Source organism: Pelophylax lessonae, assembly GCF_965119305.1.
Source record: "Pelophylax lessonae genome assembly, chromosome: 1".
Classification (NCBI taxonomy): domain Eukaryota; kingdom Metazoa; phylum Chordata; class Amphibia; order Anura; family Ranidae; genus Pelophylax; species Pelophylax lessonae.
The window spans coordinates 366,825,175-366,849,384 of NC_138768.1; the positions used below are offsets into that span (position 1 = coordinate 366,825,175).

At 45.0% G+C, this 24,210-nt stretch overlaps 1 protein-coding gene across 1 annotated transcript in view; it reads left to right on the plus strand.

The window, feature by feature from the left end:
- Positions 1–23,296, plus strand: part of LOC309545693 (uncharacterized protein) — a gene marked incomplete at its 5' end in the record, with an annotated part of 101,172 nt that extends 77,876 nt beyond the window's left edge. Inside the window, 4 exons of the mRNA XM_082245029.1 lie at positions 7,080–7,160; positions 9,722–9,844; positions 14,746–14,838; positions 23,091–23,296. Coding sequence (XP_082101155.1) covers positions 7,080–7,160; positions 9,722–9,844; positions 14,746–14,838; positions 23,091–23,096 — 303 coding nt within the window. The 3' untranslated portion in view covers positions 23,097–23,296. The remainder of the gene's footprint in view (positions 1–7,079; positions 7,161–9,721; positions 9,845–14,745; positions 14,839–23,090) is intronic.
- Between the last annotated feature and the right edge of the window lie 914 nt (positions 23,297–24,210).

Below are 24,210 nucleotides of genomic sequence, written 5' to 3' on the forward strand. Positions count from 1 at the left end.
GTACAGTGAACACAATCTTTGTGGGGTGCAGTGAAGACAATCCTTGTGGGGTGCAGTGAACAAAATCTTTGGGGGGTACAGTGAACACAATCTTTGTGGGGTGCAGTGAAGACAATCCTTGTGGGGTGCAGTGAAGACAATCCTTGTGGGGTGCAGTGAACAAAATCTTTGTGGGGTACAGTGAACACAATCTTTGTGGATTACAGTGAACACAATCTTTGTGGGGTGCAGTGAAGACAATCCTTTTGGGGTGCAGTGAACACAATATTTGTGGGGTACAGTGAACACAATCTTTGTGGGGTGCAGTGAAGACAATCCTTGTGGGGTGCAGTGAAGAAAATCCTTGTGGGGTGCAGTGAACAAAATCTTTGTGGGGTACAGTGAACACAATCTTTGTGGGGTACAGTGAACACAATCTTTGTGGGGTGCAGTGAAGACAATCCTTTTGGGGTGCAGTGAACACAATCTTTGTGGGGTACAGTGAACACAATCTTTGTGGGGTGCAGTGAACAAAATCTTTGTGGGGTACAGTGAACACAATCTTTGTGGGATGCAGTGAAGACAATCCTTTTGGGGTGCAGTGAACACAATCTTTGTGGGGTACAGTGAACACAATCTTTGTGGGGTGCAGTGAAGACAATCCTTGTGGGGTGCAGTGAAGACAATCCTTGTGGGGTACAGTGAACACAATCTTTGTGGGGTGCAGTGAAGACAATCCTTTTGGGGTGCAGTGAACACAATCTTTGTGGGGTACAGTGAACACAATCTTTGTGGGGTGCAGTGAAGACAATCCTTGTGGGGTGCAGTGAAGACAATCCTTGTGGGGTACAGTGAACACAATCTTTGTGGGGTGCAGTGAAGACAATCCTTTTGGGGTGCAGTGAACACAATATTTGTGGGGTACAGTGAACACAATCTTTGTGGGGTGCAGTGAAGTCAATCCTTGTGGGGTGCAGTGAAGACAATCCTTGTGGGGTGCAGTGAACAAAATCTTTGGGGGGTACAGTGAACACAATCTTTGTGGGGTACAGTGAACACAATCTTTGTGGGGTGCAGTGAAGACAATCCTTTTGGGGTGCAGTGAACACAATCTTTGTGGGGTACAGTGAACACAATCTCATACTTCTGAAGATTTGAGGGTGCTGCCTGTTTCATCCTCCTCCTCCTCATCCATTCTTTTAGGGGTACAAACAATAGTAATTGGGGCCTAGTGTGCTTCTGTACGTGTGAAAAACATACACTTTTTTTATCATATTTCCTATTTCGCTATTCAATAAAAACCTTTGGGGATCAATTAAATTGCGGGATAGTCTGTGTCGGTACGTGTGAGATCCACCTTTCCAAGTTTTTGGGGTTCATCTCATACTTCTGAAGCTTTGAGGGTGCTGCCTGTTCCATACTCCTCCTCCTCCTCATCCATCCTTTTAGGTGTACAAACAATAGTAATTGGGGCCTAGTGTGCTTCTGTACGTGTGAGATACATACACTTTTTTTGATCATATTTCCTATTCCGCTATTCAATAAAAACCTTTGGGGATCAATTAAATTGCGGAATAGTCTGTTTCGGTACGTGTGAGATCCACCTTTCCAAGTTTTTGGGGTTCATCTCATACTTCTGAAGCTTTGAGGGTGCTGCCTGTTCCATACTCCTCCTCCTCCTCCTCCATCCTTTTAGGTGTACAAACAATAGTAATTGGGGCCTAGTGTGCTTCTGTACGTGTGAGATACATACACTTTTTTTGATCATATTTCCTATTCCGCTATTCAATAAAAACCTTTGGGGATCAATTAAATTGCGGGATAGTCTGTGTCGGTACGTGTGAGATCCACCTTTCCAAGTTTTTGGGGTTCATCTCATACTTCTGAAGCTTTGAGGGTGCTGCCTGTTCCATACTCCTCCTCCTCCTCATCCATCCTTTTAGGTGTACAAACAATTGTAATTGGGGCCTAGTGTGCTTCTGTACGTGTGAGATACATACACTTTTTTTGATCATATTTCCTATTCCGCTATTCAATAAAAACCTTTGGGGATCAATTAAATTGCGGAATAGTCTGTGTCGGTACGTGTGAGAACCACCTTTCCAAGTTTTTGAGGTTCATCTCATACTTCTGAAGATTTGAGGGTGCTGCCTGTTCCATACTCCTCTTCCTCATCCTCCCTTTAGGGTAGGAAAAAATTTAATCGGGCCTAGTCTGTGTTTGTACGTGTGAGATACACAGTTTTTTATCCTATTCCGCTATTCAATACACACCCTTTTGGTGTAAAAAACATTAAATTGCGGCATAGTTTGCATATTTGACTGTGAGATACACCCGTGCGATACTGTTGTTCTTTTGTTCTGCTATTCAATAAAGACCTTTCTAGGGCAAGATCTTAAATTTCAGAAATATGAGGAGAGTGTCAAATAGGGGCCGTGGCCTGGGTCGTGGTGCTGCTGCTAGAGCTCCTGTTGCAAGGAGAGGACGTGGTCGATCTGTGCCAGCTACACGCACAAGTGAAACACCTTCCTCAAGTGTGAGTAGGCGACAGAACCTGCATCAGTATTTGGTAGGGCATCATACGCCTCTAGAAGTGATGAGGCCAGAACACGTAGAGGCGATAGTAGATTGGTTTGCTGCTGACAGTGCCTCCAGTTCCTTCACATTGTCTCCCACCCAGTCTACTGCAGAAAGGTCAGAGTTGGCACCTGCAGCCAATGTCCAACCGTCTTTCACCTCACCCCCTTGCAAATCAGGCAAGCAGTCTGAGCCCCAAGCCATACAGCAGTCTCTTATTCTTTTTGAGGACTCTGTCAGCAGGGTTTCCCAGGGCCATCCACCTAGCCCTGCCCCAGAAGTGGAAGAGATTGATTGCAGCGATGCCCAACCACTTATTTCTCAAGATGAGTACATGGAAGGACCATCACAGCACGTCTCCGATGATGACGAAACGCAGGTGCCAACTGCTGCGGCGTTCAGCATTGTGGAGACCGACAGGGAGGGCAGGGGTGAAGACTGGGTGGAAGATGATGTGGAGGACGATGAGGTCCTCGACCCCACATGGAATGAAGGTCATGCAGGTGACCTGAGTATTTTGGAGGAAGAGGCGGTGGTCGCACAGAGCCACCAGCACAGCAGAAGAGGGAGCAGGGTGCAGAAGCGGAGCGGCCGTGCCCTAGACACTACGCCTGCTACTGCCCAATGCAGCAAGGGAACGAGCGCACCAAAGTCAGCTCAAAAGAGTTCTCTAGCGTGGAAGTTCTTTAGAAAATGTGCTGATGACAGGACACGAGTGGTTTGCACCCTGTGCAATCAGAGCCTGAAGCGAGGCATAAACCTTCTCAACCTGAGCACAACCTGCATGATCAGGCATCTAAGTGCAAAGCACGAGCTGCAGTGGAGTACACACCTTCAAAACCAAGAAACGTCTCTGGCTCATCCTGCTTCCTCTTCTGCTGCAGTCTCGGCCGCTCCAGCCACCTCTGTAGTCATACCGGCACCTGCCACCCCGCAAACAGACGATCTGTCAGCAACACCACCACCTGGGTCACCAACAACCATCTCCACAATGTCCCGTGGAAGTGTTCAGCTTTCCATCTCCCAAACACTTGAGAGGAAGAGGAAGTACCCCCCTACCCACCCGCGATCCCTGGCCCTGAATGCCAGCATTTCACAATTATTGGCCTTTGAAATGCTGTCATTCCGTCTGGTGGAGACGCCCAGTTTTAAAAAGCTTATGTCGGTGGCTGTCCCACAGTACGTCGTGCCCAGCTGCCACTACTTTTCCAGGCAAGCCATCCCTTCCCTGCACAACCAAGTGGGGGAAAAAATCAGGTGTGCACTGCGCAACGCCATCTGTGCCAAGGTCCACCTAACTACCGATACGTGGACCAGTAAGCACGGTCAGGGGCGTTATATCTCCCTAACGGCACACTGGGTAAATGCAGTGGCGGATGGGCCTGAGGCGGATAGCAATTTGGCGCATGTCCTTCCACCACCGAGGATTGCAGGGCGCTTCAGTTTGCCTCCTGTTCCTAACTCATCCTACTCCGCTACCTCATCCTCTACCGCCTCCTCATCCGGACAGCGTAATACCTTCACCACCAACTTCAGCACGGCCAGGGCTAAACGACAGCAGGCAGTTTTACAACTTGCCTGTTTGGGGGACAAACCACACACCGTGCAGGAGTTGTGGAGGAGCATGGAACAGCAGACAAATGAGTGGTTGCTGCCAGCGAGCCTCAAGCCCGGCCTGGTGGTGTGCGATAACAGGCGAAATCTCATAGCAGCTCTGGGCCTAGCCGGTTTGACGCACATCCCTTGCCTGGCGCATGTGCTGAATTCGGTGGTGCAGAGGTTCCTTAAAAACTACCCCGATATGTCAGAGCTGCTGCAGAAAGTGCGGGCCGTCTGTGCGCACTTTCGGCGTTCTCACCCTGCTGCTGCTCGCCTGGCAGCGCTGCAGCGTAACTTCGGCCTTCCCGCTCACCGCCTCATATGTGACGTGCCCACAAGGTGGAACTCCACCTTGCACATGCTGCAAAGACTGTGCGAGCAGCAGCAGGCCATAGTGGAGTTTCAGCTGCAGCATGCACGCGTGAGTCGCTCTGCGGAACAGCACCACTTCACCACCAATAACTGGGCCTCCATGCGAGACCTGTGTGCCTTGTTGCGCTGTTTTGAGTACTCCACCAACATGGCCAGTGGCAATGACGCCGTTCTCAGCTTAACTATCCCACTTCTATGCCTCCTTGAAAAAACAATTCGGGCGATGATGGAAGAGGATGTGGCACAGGATGAGGAGGAGGAGGAGGAGGAGGATGAAGAGGTAACATTTCAAAGGCTTTCAGGGCAGTCATTCGCAAGGGGCTCCGAGGGTGGGTTCCTGCACACACAAATGCCAGGGACACAATTGTCCAGCAGGGGCACAGTTCTGGAGGATAAGGAGGAGGAGGAGCTGGAGGAGGAGCTGGAGGAGGAGATGGAACCATGTTCACAGCAGGGTGGCACCCAGGCCAGCTCATGGCCATCACTGGTGTGTGGCTGGGGGGATACAGAGGACACGGACGATACACCTCCCACAGAGGACAGCCTTTCGTCGCCTCTGGGCAGCCTGGCACACATGAGCGATTATATGCTGCAGTGTCTCCACAACGACCGCCGAGTTGCCCACATTCTAACTTGTGCTGATTACTGGGTGGCCACGCTGCTGGATCCCCGTTACAAGGACAACGTACCGTCCTTAATTCACTCACTGGAGCGCGATCGCAAGATGCGCGAGTACAAGCGCACGCTGGTAGATGCGATGCTGCTGGCATTCCCATCTGACAGCGGGGCCACAGTGGAAGCACAAGGCAGAGGAGGAGGAGGAGGAGGAGGAGGAGGTCGCCAACGCAACCAGGGCACCGCCAGCACCTCAGAAGGCAGGGTTAGCATGGCCAAAATGTGGAAAAGCTTTGTCAGCACGCCACAACAAACAGCAGCACCAGCAGCTCAGATGGAACGTCTTAGCAGGAGGCAGCATTTTACCAACATGGTGGAGCAGTATGTGTGCACACGCCTACATGTAGTGAATGACGGGTCTGCCCCCTTCAACTTCTGGGTCTCCAAATTGGGCACATGGCCTGAGCTTGCCCTTTACGCCTTGGAGGTGCTGGCGTGCCCTGCAGCCAGTGTATTATCTGAACGGGTATTTAGCACGGCTGGGGGCGTTATAACAGACAAGCGCAGCCGCCTGTCCAGAGACAATGTGGACAAGCTCACGTTCATTAAAATTAACCAGGCATGGATCCCACTGGACTTTTCCGTACCTTGTGCAGAATAGCAATGGATACCGACCTTACCCACCCATTGTTCCATTTTTGCTCTTTCTCACTCTTTTGGGGTGTACCCTCATTTAAAATTTGTGAAAAGAAGCAGTGTTGGCTACCTCGTCCTCCTCCTCAGGGCCAGATTAACGTAGGGGCTATTGGAGCTGCAGCTCCAGGCCCCTACCTTTTATATAGGCCCCGGGTTGGCCATATTCACTGTGACCGCTCTTCTGTCACTTGTAAACACAGAAGTCTGGCTTCTATGCTCGCTTCCCCAGGCAGCACCCTCAGAACCTCCCCACACAGCGCGAAGGCCTGACAAGGAGGGACAGTTGCCGATGCATGGATGTGTTTATGGGCTTCAGAGACAGCATCCCATGTTGAATTAGGCATGCATGGCTGCACCCTTCCTCCTCTGTGTGCATGCCAAGGCACGGCCCTTAAGGACCTTCAAAATCCTCAGCACCAAGACCATGATGCTCTTAATCCGGCCCTGGTCCTCCTCCACCGCCGCTTCCACCTACACCGCCCATAGGTGTGCGCAGCCTATTGCATTAGGGTGTGCACCCCAAAGTTGAAATACACATGCATGTGTTTGCCTACATGTACATGGCCCTGATACATTACTCTCCCTGCTGGCAAAGAGAAATAGAGCAGAGCAGGTCCAAGGGAGATCTTTCCCATCTCCTCACTGGCAAACAGAGCGATAATGCTATGTGCCCTAGGTGATTAGGGTGTGCCCAGGTACACCCGGCACACCCTGTGCGCACGCCTATGACACCGCCACATCCACCACCACCTCAACCTCCCTCCTACTCCATATGGGCCTCGTCCTTCAGAGATGAACATTGTTTTATTTTTCTGTTTTTTTTTTGTTGTTTTAAGTTATTTCCCTATCCACATTTGTTTGCAGAGCACTTGCCATTCTCTTAACTACGTTTTGCTGCCATTTGCAGCACTCTAGCCCTTTCCATTGGTGTTTTAGAGCCATTTTAGTGCCTTAAAGTTCGGGTCCCCATTGACTTCAATGGTGTTCGGTGTCCGGGAAAAGTTCGGTAAAAGTCCAGGACACGGACCCAGACTTTTTTTTAAAGTTCGGCCGAACCCGTCGAACACGGACATCTAGGTGTCCACTCAACCCTACCAGTCAACATCTAACTTACTTTAACTGTTCAGTGTATTGCATCTGTCTTTCAATATGTCTAGCTTTTATGTGTCTTTGCCTTGCTCAACTTATAAGACAATAAACTTTTGTTATTTTTAATGTACATGTACTGTATTTCATTTCAGGTGGCCAACGATATGCAAAAAATGAAAATAAAACACATGCAAATAATTCGTGAAATTGAGGAAAATGCAAAGAGGAATCAGGTAAGGCAACCTCCCAACTTTTTGAGATGGGAACGAGGGACACCCATTAGCAAAAGTATGTAGGCACAGGACACACCCCCTGTCACGCTCCCTTAAAGGAGACCTCAACGAAAAAAAAGATACGTTAAATCCACAAGTGCCTTTTTTTACAACTGCTATTCCTTTATACTGGGTTTTGAAGTTTACACATACAGCAATTTAGAAATTGGGTGAAAAGTTTAGCACTGCGAAACACTTTTTGAATATAAAAAACAACTATATAGATCAGACCAAAAATGAGGGACGAATGAGGAGGAAAGAGGGACAGAGGGACTTTGTTCCAAATCAGGAACAGTCCCTTAAAATCAGAGATAGTTGAAAACTATGGGTAAGGTAAAAATTGTCAATTCATTCTAAGACTAACAAGTATCAAAAAGAAGATTGTTTTATATTTTGTTTTCTCTATTATATATCATATATAAATATATAGAGAGAGGTAAAGAACTAACAGAACAATCACAGCCCCAAAATAAATGAGCCGTCTAAAGAGAACTTTCAGGAAAATAAATATACTAAATTGACAAGCCGAGGGCCCAATTCAGAAAACACTTTTTTTTTCTTACTTCTGTAAATTGGCTCACAAACTAAGTGGCCCATGCCTTAATATTATTTCTTCAATTTGAAATTTAAAATGGCGTAAGAAAACACATACAAGGTTCCTGCATACGGTTTTTAAATTGTAAATAATTTTTTTTGCTCCTCCAGAGTGCCTAGAACTCATACATACTTTGTATTCAAATACTTCGATTGATTTTCTCCATAGGCGGCATAGATAAAAATGTTGTATTGTGGTATAAAGCAGAGGTGCCAGAGAGATTGAAATAGTCTCCAAGTAAATATCTTTGTAAAGTGAATGCCAAGGTTATCAACATTATTCCTCTAATGCAAATGTTTTCAACTTACTTGATATAGAGGAGCCTCAAGGATGAGCTTCACTCACAAGGGGAAGTTCCACTTTAAGGCCTTCTCCCCCCCTCCTCTTTAGGTACTTGCACATCGTTTTGTTTTGTTTTTTGTTTTTTTTGTTTTTTTTTGGGGGGGGGGTACCTGGTCTCCCATTCTCACTTTCACTTGGATTGCCCTAGGCGAACCAAGTGGAAGTTCTCCTTCCCCTCCCTCTCTGCAGTCTTCTGTGACACATCATAGGTCCCAGAAGACTGCGGGACCATTCACAAGGCACAGTGCGGCTTGCGCATACGCAGTGGGAACCTGGCAGTGAAACTGCAAACTGTCACAGCCAGGTGCTCACAGTTGAGATGCCAGTGCCTGGGACAGAAGATGGATGGAAAGAACAGCTTGGGTGAGCACATCACTGGATCCTGGGACAGGTGTCTGTTTATTAAAAGTCAGCAGCTACAGTTTTTGTAGCTGCTGACTTTTAATAAACACAAATATGAGATAAGCTCCTGTTTAAGTGTCAATTTAGATGAAAAAAATAAAAGGTGGCAGGCTTCAGCATTATATAGCAATCCAGTTGCAATACAGGCCTCGCTGCCCTCTTTGGATGTGGTGGATCCTGAAAACTGAATGAAAGAACAAATGAAAGGGTGCACCAACCTCATGCATTTAATACATGAAAATTGGAAGATTCAGCGGTGATTGTTCCAAAATATGAATAGTGTATGGCCAACATAACCACTATTTCTGTGAGCTGATACAGTATATGCCTAATACTCAGCAGAAACCAATGACACATAGCTGTCACAGGAAAGGTAGAATTGTCTCACTTCTCTGCTGACTTGTTTCTAACTAAATCATTTTTATTTAGTAGTGGGTTCTGTAAAAATTAGAAAAACAATGTTTTGATTATTCATTTTTATAAAATAAATCACTTTATTGTGCTCTTAAAGGGTCAGTTCACATTTCCTGAACATTTCCAACAAACTCCCCTAAACAAAACAGCATCCCCAGCTCAATACATACCACTGCTCAGCTTTTTAAACAGGTGTTCCTATTCCTTTACATTTTTGCAGGCCATGCAAGGCCTGTTTGCAAAAACTTCTAGGTAGCTGAACCCCCTCTGTCCTGCCTAAAATCCAGGAAGGGCTGGCGGTTAGAAGTGTACCCCCACTGGGCCCTCCAGCTGTACAAATGCACAGTGCGGTTCGTCTTCCTCTAGCGGCGGCTGTTGAACAACACTGAGGTCAGCCACTGCTGCTAGAGGAAGAGAGAGCGCACTGCTCATGTGCACAGTTTATACAAGCCAGAGCATCCTCTGGGGCACACCTTTAACCTGCAGCCTCTAGGCAAGGCTTTTACAGAGTTTTTCCAGACAGCTCACGCACAGCCTACAGAAACAGATTGAAAAAAAAGCAACTTTAAAAAAAAAAAAAAAAATTGAGCAGTGATTTGTAATAAGTTGGGGATGCTGGAATGCATGTGGGAGGGTTTGTTGGAAAGGTTAACTAACCCTTTAAATTTAGTTTTTTAAAACTATTGCTTTAATCCTTTCAATGAACATTGTGTTTTTTTTTTTTTTGTTTTCATTCATGTTGTTGAAAATGTTCATTTTTAATGTCTAGGATCAAGAGATTCTAATACTGAAAAACCATTACCGTGATAAAATGAAGATCCTAAAGACTAGGTTAGAGACCTACCATGACCTTATGGAACAAAAAACAGGATGCTTGCAAGAAAAAATAAAGGTGAAATACTTTTAATAATGCAACCCTTTTTCCAATTTGCAGATGAATCTTTATTTCAAGCAATAACTGCATGTCAAAAGAAAAAATATTAAAAACAAGCTCATAGTAACTATACTACCAGATAAATGTGTAACATTGTGGAGTAAACATGGCATGTCTATATAGGGTTGGCGCAGTGTTAAGAGGGCACAAGGGTACAAGCCAGCAATTGGAAGAGCTTTTTCTGCTTCAAAAAGTAACACGTGTAGGAGAAATATGGATTGGAAGGGGGCAATATTTGAGCACGTAAAGTAGCCCCTGTAGCAGAAGCTGAGCAATGGGTGCATAGTAGACATGTGCAATTTGTTTCAGTTCAAATACAAATTCGGACAAATTTTTGATTATTCTGAGATTCGGATGTATCTGAATCTCTGAATGAAATAGTAACAAATAGTAACTTTTAGTTGAAATCATTAAAATTTGCTTTGTTTATTTGTTTTCAAATGAATTCTAACTTTTCAGAAAGAATAGAATTTGGATCGGTCGAAAAACATTCAACTGATTTGAATTCTGTGTAAAAAAATAGCTGGTTGTTAAGCAGCTTGCAGGGAAGCTGGTAGCAGGGTTTGTATACATTTTTACCAATAAAATTCCATGACTTTTCCATGACTTCAAGTAAATATTCATGACCTAATGTTTCATAAAATGTCTATGTAACTATTGTAATTTAACCAATATTATCAACTATATTCGAATATACTGGAGAAAGAAAAAGATTTGATGGGTGCTCCTGCTTGGGGATAAAGTGTCAGTTCAGGCAGTCATGATGGATAAGGTGCAGCCGGACTGGTATGGATGGCACAGATGCACAAATGCGGCGCTTACATCGAGGGCTGCTCTTTGTTAGGCGGAAGCAACATTCCCACGAACAGGCAGAAAAGAGAGAAAGGCGCCACTCAGTGTAGCAGATGTAAATAATTTTATTGACACATATTAAAAACTTACATGGAGGTAAGCGTCTATCTTCATAGCTCGGCGTCCTTCCGGGTCTGCGGTTTTTCCGTCCCTGAGGCTGGACAGCAGCCGGGAGATGACACTAGGGGAGAACCAATCAGGGGACTCAGTCAGATTGAGGCAGCGGTGAAGCGCATACCTCACTGGAGGGCCGCACGAACGTGATGAGGCGGAGGGCGTAAACCGGTTACCAAAACTTTTCCAGTCCTAGAAATTGCCATTTTAGACTTTTCAAGGTTTTTCATGACTGTACGAACCCTGTGGTAGTCCGTGTCCTTAACAACCATGAGTCATCATCTGTCAGTGGGCTTCCCTACTGACAGATGAATGTAAAGAAAAGAATGCTGGCATTGCCCGGCAATAGAAAAATGTAAAAAAAAATGCCCTGCCCCCCCCCCCCAGTCCATACCAGGCCCTCCGGGTCTGGTATGGATTTTAAGGGAAACCCCACGCCAAAATAAAAAAAAAACGGCATGGGGCCCCCAAAAATCCATACCAGCATGTAGCCCAGCAGGTCAGGACAGGGGTAGGGTAGGCGAGTCTCAACATCGGGGGGGCCCTCAACATGCGTGCTTTGGGGCAGGTGTAGATCTGTCGTCAATCACACCGCCCACCAACCTGAAAAAAAAAAAGAAAAAAAATCACTCTTGCCAACATGGAGGCTCTATGCCTACTGCAGGCTCCTCTGTTTGACAGTTCTCCTGGTGGCCTTGCGCAGTGCCACCAGGTGATGTAGACAATTGGCCCTGCCCCTTCCCTATAAAATAACTTTCAAACAGAGAAGCCTGCAGTAGGCATAGCGCCTCAGTGTCGGCGAGATTGATTTTTCTTTTCGGGTGCGGCGTGATTGATGACGGATCTTCATCGGGGACACTGTTTTTGTTTATTTTTTTAATAAAGGATTTGTCAAAAACTGTGTGTGTGTGTTTTTAATATTTTTTGCCTCTTTTTGGTGAATGGGTACGGGTACTACGTACCTGATACCCATTCACACAGGGGGGGGGCAAGATCTGGGGGCTCCCTTGTTAAAGGGGGCTTCCAGATTACTATAAGCCCCCCCCCCCCGCAGACCCTGACAACCACAGCCCAGGGTTGTCGGGAAGAGGCCCTTGACCCCATCAACATGGGGACAAGGAGCTGTGTTTTGTATTTTATTTTGATGTGGGGTTCCTCCCTAAATCTATACCAGACCTGAAGGGCCTGGTATGGAATGGGAGGGACCCCACACTGTTTTTTTCTTTATTTTTTTAAATAGCCGGGTGCCGGCAATTGTAACTGCAAGTCAATTTAAATGTGATTTGACTCGTTTTTCTTTTTCTTTAGAATTGTCATTTTTGCTGCAGCATGTGGTATACATGCTACAGATGCGCCACTTTGCAGACAGACTAAGGGGACCCCCCCCCCTGGCACTATATTTAAAGGAATTTTTCATTGTTATTGTTTCACTTAAAGTGGAAACCCCACTTTAGGTGAAACAATACAAATTTAAAATTCCTTTAAATATAGTGCCTTAGTCTGCTTTTAAAGTGCCGTTAAATGACAGCAGCAAAAATGGGGGGCTTATGAGAATATGGAAACCTCCTTTAATAAGGGAACCTCTAGATCCTGCCCCCCCCCATGTGAATAGCACCCATACCCATTCACCAAAAAGTGGCAAAAAAAAATTAAAACATACACAGTTTTTGACAAATCGTTTTTAAAAAAAATAGAAAACAGTGTCCCCCGATGTAGATCCATCATCAATCACGCCGCCCACCACACCCGAAAACAAAAAAACAATTGATCTCGTCGACATGGAGGCACTTTGCCTACTGCAGGCTTCTTTGTTTGAAAGTTCTTTTATAGGGAAGGGGAGGGTCAACTGTTGACATCACCTGTCAATCACGCCGCCTGGTGCACACTGGGTCAGTGACATCAGAAAGGACGGTGCCACCAGGTGACGTAGACAAGAAGGCCCCGCCCTTCCTTATAAAAGAACTGTCAAATGGAGGAGCCTGCAGTGGGCATAGAGCCTCCGTGTCAGAGTGAGCGTTTTTTTTTGTTTTTTTTTTCAGGTCGGCAGACCGCGCGATTAAAGATGGATCTACATCAGGGGACATTTTTTTAAATTGTTTTAAGAAAGGATTTGTCAAAAATTGTCTGTGTTTTTATTATTTTTTGACACTTATTTGGTGAATAAGTTTTCACATAGGCCCCCCTGCCCCAAAGCACCACTGGTATGGTTCAGGAGGGAGGGGGGGGGGGGCGCTTGCTCGCCCCCCCCCCCCCTTTCCTGACCTGCCAGGCTGCATGCTCAGTTATCCGAGTCTGGTATAGATTTTGGGTTTTGGGGGGGGACCCATGCCATTTTTTTTATTTTTTTTTTATTTTGGCGTTGGGTTCCCTTTAAAATCTATACCAGACCCGAAGGGCCTGGTATGGACTGGGGGGAACCCTATGACATTTTCTTTTAACATTTCGGTATTGCCAAGCAATTGCGGGCATTCTTTTCTTTACATTCATCTGTCATGGGGAAGCCCGCTGACAGATCATGGCTCATGGTTGTAAAGGACACAGGCAGTGGGCTTCCTGGCCTACTGCTTAACAACCAGTTATTTCTTCAAACAGAATTCGAATTGGTCGATCGTTTTTCGACCGATCAGAATTCGAATTGTTCTGAAAAGTTGTAATTTGTTAGAAAATGTATAAATTAAACAAATTTTAATGAAAACCCAACAAAATTTAAGGAAAATTAAACTAAACTAAACAAATTCCAAAACCAAACTAAATGAATTCTAAAACGAAACAAAATTAGTAACATAGCGAATCTATCCGAAACGAAACATGTTTTTCTGTTCTTCATATGTCTAGTGCATAGCTAGTTGAAGAAGAGTGGTAGTTTTTTTTTTTTTTTTACTTCTCCAACAGGCACTCGTTCTTGTTAATTGGATAATTGTAAAGTTATTTATTTTTTTAATAACAAACATGTCATACTTACCAGCTCTGTGCATTTGTTTTGCACAGAGTGTCCCTGAACCTCCTCTGATGGGGTTCCCTGCTGTCGCTCTAGGCTCCTCCTCTTCTGCGTGTGACACCAGAGGACATTTCTTCCTTTGGTGGCACACATGAAGGCTTAATCCTGAGCTAGGAGGCTGTATGTTTCTATTGACATACACCGCCTTGCTTGCCCCCAACCTCCGCTCCCTCCTTCCAGGATTTGATTGACTGCAGCATTAACCAATGGCTCCTGCTGCTGCCTCCATGTCCAGTGGAGAGAGCCGTTGCTCTGGGGCACAGCATTGAATTGACATCGGGCTCAGGTAAGTGTTTGGGTGGGGCTGGGGAGGAGATGACCATGGGAAGTTTTTTTATCTTAATGCAGAGAATGCATTAGGGTAAAAAAAAAAAAAAACCTTAAGCCTTTACACCCACTTTAACAGCTACCCAACCAATGGTTGTTTGATGAGCTAGGGACTGCAATCCTTTTTGCTGTAGTGTTCTGTCATCTGGGGGGCTGATCCACTAAATTCTTTTGAACCACTGGATATTCCCCATTGTATTTCTCTAGGGAAAAATTCTGAGAGGTGTCCCAATACACACACCTGACTATATCCGTTTCCTGTTCAGCTGTGGAGAGCTTACAGCATGTATGAACCTGAAGACCTTTTTTATGAATCCATGAAACATAAGCCTTTTATGTGACTAAAGAAAGCAAGCAGATGATGTATAACACTCTCACCGTCAGGCAGGAACGTTTCTACTGAAGAAGGCTTCCTTATTGCATATGGAAATGGTTCTGTGAAGAGCGCTATATCATGTGTAACTTAACACATATTTGATGGTGTAAAGTGTATGTTGTTTACAGCTACAATTTTATTTATGTTGCAAAAAATGTAGGCAAAAAGTAAACTTAGTTAATATATTTGCAGGTTTTGGAAGAGGAAAAAGATCAGTCGATACAGGAAAAAATATCCCTTCTCAATGAAATTCAAGAATTAAAAGAGAAACTGGGGCAGGAAAAGGTATTTAAAGGATATCTTAAGTCGCAGCATACACTTTCATTGTATAACATTAGCACTGTAATACAGACAATAATTATATTTAACAATCCAATATACTGTAAATTTACTTTAAATGTTGTGAGTTCTACTTGTTTGCTGGTCATCTCTTTCTACAACTTCCTGGATTCCCAGCATGCTTTGCAGCTTCTCCTCTGCTGTTTACTTTCAATTTCGAATGACTACATATCCCATGGTACCTTGCTGCCTGCAAGTAGTGATGACACCATAGTGTGTTTCCTCTAATGATTGCTCCTCAATCACCTCCTTTTTAACATCTTTGTGAAATGTGTAACAGCATTGTATAATGACACAATGAATACTTGTCAAATTCAAGGAAGTAAATGTATGGGATTCTTTGAAAAGTAATGTACATTCAATTGTTCAGGTTAATATGAGTAAGCTGGAAAAAATTAAAATAATTAACATTCAATGTAGAGAGGAATATATGATTTTTAACTTTTGACAATAGATACAATTAAACTATCCCTAAAATATAAATATTTATTATCCTGTTTGTACAGGAATCATGATTTCCTAATGTTTATCTTATTGTATTTTAATCACAATGGGTTATAGAAAGCATCTATGAAAAGTTAACATCCAGTAAATCAACCCAATAGACCTGCATTGTGAGAAGGATTATTAAAGCACAAGCATTGGTACCAAAGTATGCGTATGGTTTGAGCAAAAGTGGCTGGCCCATGTACATAAAAATTACAAACTAAACAGAAACAAGAATTAATATGTCAAGCTTATCTATTTTTACACATTACCCCACACTGTTTTTTTTTTATTTTGGTGTGGGGTTCCCCCTAAAATCTATACCAAACCCAAATAGCTTAGTATGCATTGGGGAGGACCCCACGCTGTTTTTTTTTTTTCATAATTTTTTTAATTGTCGGCATGTTTTTTTTTTACATTCAGCTGTCATCCATCAGCTGAATCATTTGTTGGTAAGGACGCGGCAGCCGGAATAATGCATGTGATACCACCAGCAAAACTCTGGTGGTAAATATCGCATGTTTTTTAACTCTCTGGCTCATTTGCGAATTGGACTTAAGAGCTTTTTAAACGTTATTCATTGGCACATTTTTCATTTTGCGGTAAATACCGCATAATTGTTTTTTGTTTTTTTATAAATTGGACTTAATTTACCACATGCAATAATTTATGCAAATGAGTCATATAACTGCGTCATCGCATGTGGTAAACGCTAGTAAATTGACTCCTATGTGTGCATGGACACATAGGATAACATGCTGGGGAGTTTATTGACTGCAGAACAAAAATGCCTGAAGCCAAAAACAGCAGCTGAAAAAACGTCCAGTGTGCATGAGGCCATTTTGGTAAAAGTAATGTGTTATAATAAGTAAAAAACTGTAAGGTTATAGCTGTCCCTTTGATGTTAATTTTTAGAAAATTCTAATATGTATAACAGATGTCTGATAATAATTTCTCTATCGCTCATTGACAGACGTAGTCTTCTTGATTCTCAAGAGCTGGTTATGTTGTCTCCGCAGGAGTAGGACTAGGCAGAATGACAAAACGTTCTGGCTCCACCCTAGGGGCAGTCCCTGAGGGTATATCCTCCCTCTCTCTGCTACAGGGAATCAGTTTTTTTCTGTCTAGTCAGGAGTAAGGACCTAAGTTCCTTGCTGGGATCTTTTGGTCCTGGCAAGACTTTTTTTCTTTAAGAAAAAGACATTTTTTAGGTAGTTTTCTCCAGTGTTTTTTTTCCTGTGAGATCTTCAAGCAAAAATGCCGGACTGGGCGACACTTGTGGTCACCCCAGCCGGCCTACGAGCGCGCGCAGACCATGGCATTGCGCTTGGTCGGCCGCGACATATTCAAGTAAGTATGCGGGGCCGGGCGACGGGCTGGATGTTGAGATCCAGTGGTCACCCCGGTTTCTGCCTAAGAGCGCGTGCAGACCAGTGCGCTGAGTCGGCCGCGACGGAGTCCCAGCAAAGGGACTGACTTTGCGAGTTAAAAGCTCGCTTGGACGCCAGGTACCAGAGAGTCAAGGCGTCCACAAAACCCCCACCCCGGTGGAGAGGGTATTGTGAAGAGAGGGTGCCTATCGGTTCGGTATGGTGAGTAAACGTTCCCTTTTTTCCTCATTATGAGGCAGTATATATTATGGGCCCCTCCATATATGGTCAGTATATATCTGATACTTACAAGTCCCCCTTGTAATACAGCATGTGTTTGTGGGAAGTGGACTTGGTTCAAGAGCTAACACTCTACCCAGCAGACTGTAAATTACAGCAGACATAGGAGGTATAATCCTACCTTATGTGCAGTGTATCTCTGTAGATCCATATGTCACCTCTTAGCAGAGTACAGGTGGATGTGCTGGGAAGACGATATCGGCGGTCCGCCGCCATTTTGCCGTAGACCGAATGCATGTATGTCCTCAGGTCACGCCGGCCGCCATGTTTTTGGAGTCTTATGTCTCTTCTATGGGGGCGGCCATGTTTTGTGAGCCCAGCTACCTCGTGGAGGGCTGGGAACGCCGGAAGGCGTACACAGGGGGCGGAGCCACGCCTTCTGCCCGGGAAAAAAGCAAACAGCTCCTTCCAGTCTGTGTAAGACAGACGCTGACTGCAGTTTGTTGGAAACTGCACTGCATCGGTGGGTGAGCCTTGGGGGTCCCTCTCTCTCTCTCTGGGATCGAGAAGCAGGTACTCTGAGGGGCGCTATTGCGCTAGGGGGAGACACACAAAAAAAAAAAAAAAAGAAAAAGTTTTTTTGTTTTTGCTGGCAAAGGTGTCCTGTATTAACATGGACCCTGCCACTCATGTATCTCCTCCGGATCCCCTCGAGGGGTCTGCGGGATCCTCCAGCACCCCATTGACAATTGAATCTTTGTCAGCTATTATGGAAACTTTTGTGTCCCGGGTGGAAGTGGCTTGTCAGGGACAGGGCGCAAGAAAGCGACCCCCGCCTAACCCCTTATTATCTGAAACTTCGGATTCAGACCATTGAGCCTATTTCTGCAGTTGCAGGTACTTCATCTGGTATTGGTGTCTCGGGTCCTGTCTCTTCAGACAGTGAGGAGGATGTTTCGGCATCCGCCATAGCCCGAGAGGAAGCGTTGGTAAACGCACTCATTGTATCTGTTCAAGAGACTTTAAGGTTACAGGGTACTCCATCGGAAATAGCTGAAACTGAGATCCCTTTTGGGACTAAAAAGCGCATCAAAGTGGCGAAGGTTTTTCCATTGCCCAAATGTTTTGGCAATCCAATCGAAGAAGAATGGCGTCTGCCAAAACGCACTTTTAATATTTCTAAACGCATTGACAGGCGTTATCCGTTTGAGGAAACCCTTATTAAGAAATGGACAGAACCACCTGTGGTGGATTCACCTATTGCTAGATTGAATAAAGCCACGGTTATTCCTTTAGAAGACGCTCCGTCTTTTAAAGATCCAGTGGATCGCAAGATAGAAGCTATGTCTCGCACCATGTTTTCCTTGATTGGATCAGCTTTCAGACCAATAATTGCTATTGGTCTGGTTTCGCAGGCTGTAACTGAATGGACCAAGTGGTTACGCCGGGACTTAGAAGAAGTCCCTCAGGCGGTATCAGATTTGTTGGAACAAATGATACAGGGGTTACAGTTTGTATGTGATGCGGCGTTAGACGCCACTCCATTAATGGCGCGAGCATCAGTCTCAGCAGTGGTTCTCAGGCGTACACTATGGCTAAAAGGTTGGTTAGCCGACCAAGGTTCCAAAAAAGCATTGGCTAATATCCCCTTTTCAGGAGAGCGTCTATTTGGAGCCAACTTAGATGAGATCATTAAGGATCTCACCGGTGGAAAAAGCACCTTTTTACCGCAAAATTTTAAAGGTAGAGGAACTCGTCAAAGACGAGGGCCTTCTTTTTCTGCTCACAAGAGGTTTTTTCGTCCAGCGGGTGAAAAAACTAAGTCCTCCAAAGCTCCTACAGGAGGCTGATAAATCAATAAATACAAAAATATGTGCAGCGCTAGAAGAAAAAAATTCCCAACAAAATAAATTGTCCAATCGCAGGAAACATTCCACAAGTAACGTAAACAATTGATGGTGAGAAAAAGTCCAATATATAATGGTGCAAATCATATATAAGTGCAGCAAATCCCGTCACCAGTGAAGGTAGAAATATATTGCGCTCACCAGATGGATGGGACCCCAAAACACCATATAGTGTAGGAGTCAAACAGGCTTAAAAATGATGGAGTGTCCCCACAGATTTTTCACCGATTCCAACGGCAACCATGCAAATCTCCGGTAGATGGAATAGTTCAGAGATTCCCCTTCCACATGGTGGGTGGTAAAACCGAAAAAAATGGAGGGACATATAGCGTAATATTGCTAAAATCAATTTAATAACAATAAAGCTGATACACTTACAGACATCCGTGAAAGACAGGCATATAAGATGTAAAACAGCTGGGCTGACCAAGTCCTCTTTACATGTTTCGGCATAAATGCCTTTTTCAAAAGATAAAGTCAGCAGGTAGCCAGTGTTCATATATATATAGAGGTAGAATTAATTGGGTACACCTGTAGGAAGTAGGCGGTGGACTGCATGGAAACCGGAAGTAAAACCGGCGTGTGTTCCAAGCCTCACTATGGTATAGCGCCAAAAATGAAGTCTAGGCGTCAGGGGTCGTTGGTCGGGCAAGCAAAAGCCCGCCCCCTCCAGACCTGAAGATAAACCATCCAAAGCCTGAAGGTGCGCCCCCACCCATAACTGGGGTGGGGGGACGTCTTCGCCGATTCCCGGATCCATGGCTTTCCAGAATCCCGGACAATTGGGTTTGCGAAGTCATAAGGTCAGGGTACAAGATCGAGTTTCGATCTCTCCCACCGGCGCGATTCTTCCCTTCCAATATCCGTCTATCCGCAGATCGTTTAGAAGATCTGAGGAGAGCAGTCACAGATTTACTACAACAAGGAGTGGTAGTCCACGTTCCTTGGACAGAACGATTTCAAGGGTTTTATTCAAACCTGTTTACAATACCCAGGAAAGAGGGCAAAGTGCGTCCAATTCTGGACTTAAGAGCACTCAATTCTTTCGTCAACATAAGAAGATTCAGAATGGAGTCCATTCGCACGGTAGCAGCCTTCCTGCATCCAGGGCATGTCCTAGCGTCCATAGACATCAAGGACGCCTATCTTCACATTCCCATTTTCGCAGGACATCAGCGTTTTCTACGCTTTTCCGTAGAGGAGAACCACTATCAGTTTGTGGCGTTACCTTTCGGTCTCGCCACGGCTCCGCGGGTCTTCACAAAGGTGTTGGCCCCAATGTTGGCACTTCTGCGCCAAAGAGGTATATCGATTCTAGGTTACCTAGACGATCTTCTGCTTCATGCAGAGTCTCCTCAGACCTTGCTACAAAACATAGAAATTACTATGATTTCTTTACAGGAATTCGGGTGGCTGGTGAACCAGCAAAAGTCATTTCTGGTTCCCACCCAGAGGCTCGAATATCTGGGTCTAATTCTAGACACAGTCAGGACGAGAGTTTTCCTTCCGGTAGGGAAACTTCGAAAGATTCAATCAGTAGTCCAGTTGTTACTGTCCAACAGCTGGTCTTCCCTTCGGACGTGCATGAGGGTTCTGGGGTTGATGGTGGCTTCATTCGAAGCAGTCCCATTTGCCCAGTCCCATACCCGAATTCTTCAGCAAGAGATTCTTCTCAGATGGAATCGGAATCCGGAATCCCTGGACAATCAGATACGATTGAGCAAACAGACCAGAGAGTCTCTGGTTTGGTGGCTTCGGTCTCCAATGCTCAGCCAGGGAAAGTCATTTCTGCCAATATATTGGACGATAGTGACCACGGATGCCAGTCTATCCGGATGGGGAGGAATTCTTGGTCAGTTATCTGTCCAGGGACTTTGGTCCCCGGAAGAATCCAGGTTACCGATAAATGTATTGGAACTGAGAGCGATCAGACTTTGTCTGATTCACTGGACCGAGCAGCTCCAGGGCAGCCCGGTTCGGATCCAGTCGGACAATGCCACGGCCGTGGCTTATGTCAATCATCAGGGGGGCACCAAGAGTGTCCGAGCGGCCAAAGAAGTGGCTTGCATTCTTCGCTGGGCGGAACGATTTGTTCCAACAATCTCTGCGGTGTTCATTCCGGGGGTGGAGAATTGGCAGGCAGATTATCTCAGCCGTCAGACCCTGGATCAGGGGGAATGGTCCCTCCATCCAGACGTTTTCCACCAGTTGTGCCTACGGTGGGGCACCCCGGATGTGGATCTGTTGGCATCACGATTCAACAGGAAAGTTCAGAGATTCGTGGCTCGCTCCCGCGATCCTCTAGCAGAAACCGCAGACGCACTGATCGCCCCGTGGGGGCAATACCAGCTAATATATGCCTTCCCTCCTCTCGCGTTACTGCCAAGACTTCTTCGCAGGGTAGAGGAGGAAGGAATCCCAGTAATCCTGGTAGCTCCGGACTGGCCTCGTCGAGCTTGGTACGCCGACATGGTCAGACTGGTGGCGGACGTCCCATGGAGACTTCCTCTCAGGGAGGATCTACTGTCTCAGGGACCGATCTTCCATCCTGCTTTACGATCGCTGGCTTTAACGGCCTGGCTATTGAGACCCAGGTGCTGAAGGACAAAGGTTTGTCAGCTTCAGTTATTCCTACTCTAGTTGAAGCAAGGAAAGTGACTTCCAGAAAGATTTATCATCGCACATGGAAGTCCTACATTGCATGGTGTGAACCTTTGGGGTTCCGTCCTCGGTCTTATTCGATTAGTCGAATATTGGCTTTTCTGCAACAAGGGGTTGAGCAGAAACTGGCCTTGAGTACTATCAAGGGTCAGGTCTCAGCATTAGCCATCTTCTTTCAGAAGCCTTTGGCTACTCATTCCTTGGTGCGGAATTTCATCCAGGGGGTGCGACATCTGGCTCCGCCAGTGCACGCGCCGTTACCCCCCTGGGATCTTAATCTAGTGTTGTCGGTTCTTCAGAAACCTCCCTTTGAAGATATTAGGGAGATTCCTCTACCCACGTTGTCCCAGAAGGTGGCCTTCTTGGTGGCTATTACTTCTGCACGCAGGGTGTCAGAACTGGCCGCATTATCTTGTCGTTCACCATATCTGGTGGTTCATAGAGATAAGGTGGTTCTTCGTCCGAATCCATCCTTCCTACCAAAAGTGGTTTCAGAATTTCATCTGAATGAAGAAATTGTATTACCTTCCCTGTGTCCTAAGCCCAGTCATCCTCGGGAATTTGCTTTGCACTCCTTGGATGTGGTCCGGGCAATCAGGGTATACTTGAAAACGACAGACTCGTTTCGCAAGACGGATTCACTTTTTGTGATCCCAGATGGACCCAAAAAGGGGTTGCCTGCTTCTGCCGCGACCATTTCCAGATGGATCAGACAGACGGTAGTGCAGGCTTATTCTATTAAGGGTCGGGAGCCCCCGTTCCCTGTTAAGGCGCACTCCACTCGGGCACTTAGTGCGTCATGGGCCTTTCGCCATCAGGCGTCAGTGGTCCAGGTGTGCAAGGCGGCTACCTGGTCGTCGGTGCATACCTTCTCTAAACATTATAAAGTTGATGTAATGGCATCGTCTGATGCCTCATTTGGCCGCAAGGTTTTGCAGGCCGCAATTTGAGGAGACCAGTGGTCTACCTCGAGGGTTTTTTTCCGTTGGAAAAATTTTTCTTTAGCCTCATTCTTTGTTTATAATGAGCCTTTAAAACTTCTAGTTTGGCACCGGTTGGGCCTTCTAGATTGGATTTGATTTTGTCAATCCCACCCCTCATTTGTGGCACTGCTTCTGGATGTCCCAGCTCTTGAGAATCAAGAAGACTACGTCTGTCAATGAGCGATAGAGAAAAATGGATTTTTGTAAGAACTTACCGTAAAATCCTTTTCTCTTAAGCTCATTGACAGACGTAGTACCCGCCCCTCTATCATTGAGTTGGGTTGGGTTAAATTCTCTGTACTGCTTTAAACAGAACTGATTCCCTGTAGCAGAGAGAGGGAGGATATACCCTCAGGGACTGCCCCTAGGGTGGAGCCAGAACGTTTTGTCATTCTGCCTAGTCCTACTCCTGCGGAGACAACATAACCAGCTCTTGAGAATCAAGAAGACTACGTCTGTCAATGAGCTTAAGAGAAAAGGATTTTACGGTAAGTTCTTACAAAAATCCATTTTTTTGCTTATTGTGATCATCTCTTATGTTCTTATTTCAGTTATAACACTGTATGGATTGAGCTGTATTTTCAAGGAAAATAGTTTCAGTTGCTCAGGTCCTTCACTGAATGATGTCACTATAGTTTGGATGTCAGAAACATAAATATTTCATCCCAAGACATATGCAAGATATAGCACCCAGCCTATTAAGTTTGTATCAGAATTTTGATCTGCATCAAAGAACATCTCTGGAATGACATGGTTAGCATCTCTCCAAGAAGTTGTAAAATAAATATATTTGAATACTTTATAATGGTGTCTTAATTATGCCAATAAGTGAATTATTATTTGGGTAAGGTGTGCACTTGGGTAGAAAGCGTCATATAAATGCTACCACTGTTGCACTTTATTTCTTATGAATGAAATAAGGTTGTTTGAAAATGAAAGATAAACATAAAAGAGGTAAAGAAACCCAATGAATTTGAACTATCCAGATATGGTTATTTCCACTCCAGTGAATTAGGAGAGGTATAGACTTTTTGCCACTGGAAGCAAATAGAAATACCTAGTACCTTAATGTATGGAGGGAGCTCTGGTACCTGAAGTTGATACTCATCAAAAATACAATAAATAAATGAGGTTGATGTCTATTTGTTGGGTATATGTGCATTTTAACCACTTCAGCTCCTGAAGGTTTTACTCCCTTAATGTCCAGGTCTTTTTTTTGCAATTCGGCACTGGCAAGTGCAGATGCTTCAGGGCCTTGTAAATGAGGTGAAGCTTCACTTTGAAAAGAATACCCAATCACATGCAAGCAAAATGTAAAAAGCACAATTTTTGCTAGCACATGATTGGATGATGAAACAAAGAGGATGAAAAAAAAAAATAGAAAAAAATATTTTATGGTAAAAAGATAAGGCAATTGTGTATGGTACCCAGTGTTTTAATAAAATAAAGAATGCTTATTTACTGAAATTGAGGAACACTGTTGTAAGGTAAAACACACTGTATATTATGGAGTGCCTCAAAATGACCACTAGATGGATCATTAACATCAGTTATAAACTAGTGACAAATGTTTCTCAATAAACTATGTTATACTGGCAAACCATTGCCAAGTACCACACTAAAAGTACGCTACGGTGTATTTTTTTTTTTTCCTTTTTGTTTTACTTTATC